Source organism: Trypanosoma grayi (assembly GCF_000691245.1).
Source record: "Trypanosoma grayi strain ANR4 Tgr_1570_V1, whole genome shotgun sequence".
Lineage (NCBI taxonomy): Eukaryota > Euglenozoa > Kinetoplastea > Trypanosomatida > Trypanosomatidae > Trypanosoma > Trypanosoma grayi.
In genome coordinates, this window is record NW_008827188.1 from 1 (window position 1) to 2,806 (window position 2,806).

The 2,806-nt window shown below is 60.2% G+C and overlaps 2 protein-coding genes across 2 annotated transcripts; both read right to left on the bottom strand.

Moving 5' to 3' along the window:
* Positions 1–361, bottom strand: DQ04_15701000 (hypothetical protein; the record flags this gene model as incomplete). Its single annotated transcript, XM_009317353.1, has 1 exon — positions 1–361. A coding segment is annotated over one exon (361 nt), but the record flags the coding sequence as incomplete, so codon positions are not given.
* A 437-nt stretch (positions 362–798) lies between these two features.
* On the bottom strand, positions 799–2,739 carry DQ04_15701010 (hypothetical protein; the record flags this gene model as incomplete). The annotated part of the gene is made up of 1 exon (XM_009317354.1): positions 799–2,739. One exon carries the CDS (start codon positions 2,737–2,739, stop codon positions 799–801), a length of 1,941 nt encoding a protein of 646 aa, XP_009315629.1.
* Between the last annotated feature and the right edge of the window lie 67 nt (positions 2,740–2,806).

Genomic DNA, 2,806 nt, shown 5'->3' on the forward strand with positions numbered 1-2,806 from the left:
CCCCCGCCTCGAACTCAGCAACCACACGACGCGACTGGTGGTCGGCAGCGCGAAGCTCCACCATCACCTCCTCTTTCCAGCGTCGACCCAGTGAGGTGAGTGTTTGCGATCGCGACTCCCGCTCCGCCATCAACTCACAACGGAGGTCGTTGATCTCTGACATCGCCACGCGCAGTTGGCGCTGCAGCTCTAGCACATGCGGACTGCTGCGCATGGCCAGCGAAACGTCATCGTGGCGCTCCGCCGCCCCAGACTGCGCGGCTGCTGCTGGTTGGTGCAACCATGCGCTCTGTCCCCGGCCGGAGAGGGCGTCCTCCGCGGCCTGCAGCAATTTTGTTGCCTCACGCGAGAAGTGGGACATGACTCACTGGCCCCCTCTCCCTCTTTCTCTCTCTCTCTCTCTCTATATATATATATATATANATATATATATAGGCGTGTGTATGTATTTACCCGCACCTGGGTAGGCCCAAGTGTCTTGGTTTGTGGGTGACGGCTTTTCTTCTCGTTTACTGCACAACAAGTATCGAAGGAGGAGGAGGAGGTTAAGAGCAACTGGAGCACCGCCTGAAACCGCACACACACCTCACCCACATCACAGCCCGACATATGCAGAGATGATTGTCCACGCGCACAACAAGCCAAAATGAAAAGGATACAACTATGCAGGCTTCAAACACAAACGAACCAATAATATATATATATATTATAGATAGATAGACATATATAGGTAGATATATATGAACAAACGGAAATAAATAAATAAATAAATAAATAAATATATATATATGCGACAATTTACCCTGCGTCGATACTACACGCGAGAGTTATCTGCTCGCCCATTGCGGCCGCTCGCAGACGCCCCGCCACCGTTTGCAGCGCCGCTGAGACCTTCATCAGCCGGCCGCGGCAGACGCGCACCTCCCGCTCACGCCCGCGCAGTGACTCCTCCGCTGTCGCCACCAACACCTCTCGCTGCTTCAGGCGGTCCTGGAACGCCTTGATGCTCGCCGTTGTCTCCTCGAGTGCTATCGCATTGCGCCGCGTCAACTCGCGCCGCTTTTCCCACTCTCCTTGCAGCACCTGCGTGCCCGCCTTGTAGTGATGCAGACACGCGTCCCCGACGAGGCGCGTGCAGGCGTCCGCGTATGCGTGAGAGTGTGCGACCACAAGCGTAGCCAACGCCACAGCGTCGTGGCTGCTATTACTGCTGCTGTTAGCGTCACCACCCCCACCACCACCGGAAGCACACGACTCCTCTCGGCATTGTTGTTGTTGTTGTTGCTGCTGGAACAGCTGTTGTGAGAGCCGCTTTTCAATGGTGCTTGCGCGCAGTAACGCCTTCTCTGTCCGCGACAACTTTTCGCGGAGCTGCTGCAGCTCCTCCGTCGTTGCCGCTGCCTCACGCTTCAGCGCGACTACCTGGAGTGCGTGCTCGCTCGCCCGCTCCTCAATGTCCTTCGCGAGACGCCGCGCCTCACTTAACTCGCGCCGCAGCACATTCGTCTCTTCCGCGTTCTCGCTTCTGCTAAGGACGACAGCCGCCGGCTCCCGCCGTGGTGCATTTACGTTGCTGCAGAGCGCGCGTGCCGCTAGCGCGACGGCGTCCAGCACGGCGCTGTGCTCTTGCAGCAGCGATTCCACTACACACCGCCACCCTGACAATACTGTACACAACGCCGGCGCAATGGGGTCGGTATTTGGTCGCTGCGGCACGCCCACCTCCACGTCCCTGCCACTGTTGTTGCAACTACCGCGGCCGTCATTGCTGTTAGCCGCGGCGGCATACATAGACTGCAGCGCCTCGAGTCGTTCGCGCAGCTCCGTGCACACCGCCTCGTGCTGGCGGCGCTCCTCCTCTAGCGTGGAGGCGAGCTCGTCAACAGCACGCCGTGCCTCCAAGCACTGCTGCCTCTCATCTTCCAGCTGCCGCTGTGCGGCGCTTGTGGTGCTCTGCAGCACGAGAAGGTCGTCGTGGAAGCGTTTCTGCTTCTTCGCAGCCGCGTCCTCGTACGCGTCACGCGCCTGCGCCATGGCACGCTCCAGTTGTGCGATCTGCGTCTGATGCGCCTCCTGCCGCCGCACCATTTCTGCCGCATGCTCATGCTTCAGCGCCGTCACCTCATCGTTCGCCGACCTTCCCACATTGCTATCAATGTTGTTGTTGTGGGCCACCCGCATCTGCTCGACCGCCGCGGTGGCGCTCGACAACCACGCCGCGAACTGCTTGCCCAGACCCGCGAGCTCCTCCAAGTGCACATCCTGCAGTCGCCGCGACTCATCCTCAATGGCGCCGTGCAGCTCCTGCGCGAGACGTGTCCGCAGTGTCCGTTCGTCCTTCTGCAGCTGCATCCGCCGAGCCGCAACACGCGCGGCGTCATTCGCCACTTTCTTCTGTGCCTCCTGGAGCGTCGCCTCTCTCATGTCTAATACTTTCTGTTTCTGGAGCTGCTCGTCGAGTGCCTTCTTCACCTTTGCTGCTGTCGTCATTTCTGCTGCGTCGTCGCGCCCCCCGACTCCTTTCTCGTCACCTGATGAAGCTGCATCTGCTGGCGTGGATGACAACAACGACACACACGACGCCTCTGGGGCACGCTCCAGCATGCGCAGCTGGGTGCGCTGCCGATCGCACTCCGCCGTGAGCTCGTTGCTGCGCTGAAGGAGCTCCTCATTCTCGCCGCGCAGCGACGAGGATAGCGCGAGGAGCCGCCCCGCCTCCTCCTGCTGCTCGTCCAGCATCTTCAGCAGTTCGCCGCGCTGCAGGTATGCGGCCTCCGCCTGCGCCTGCGCTGTGGCGACGCCGACG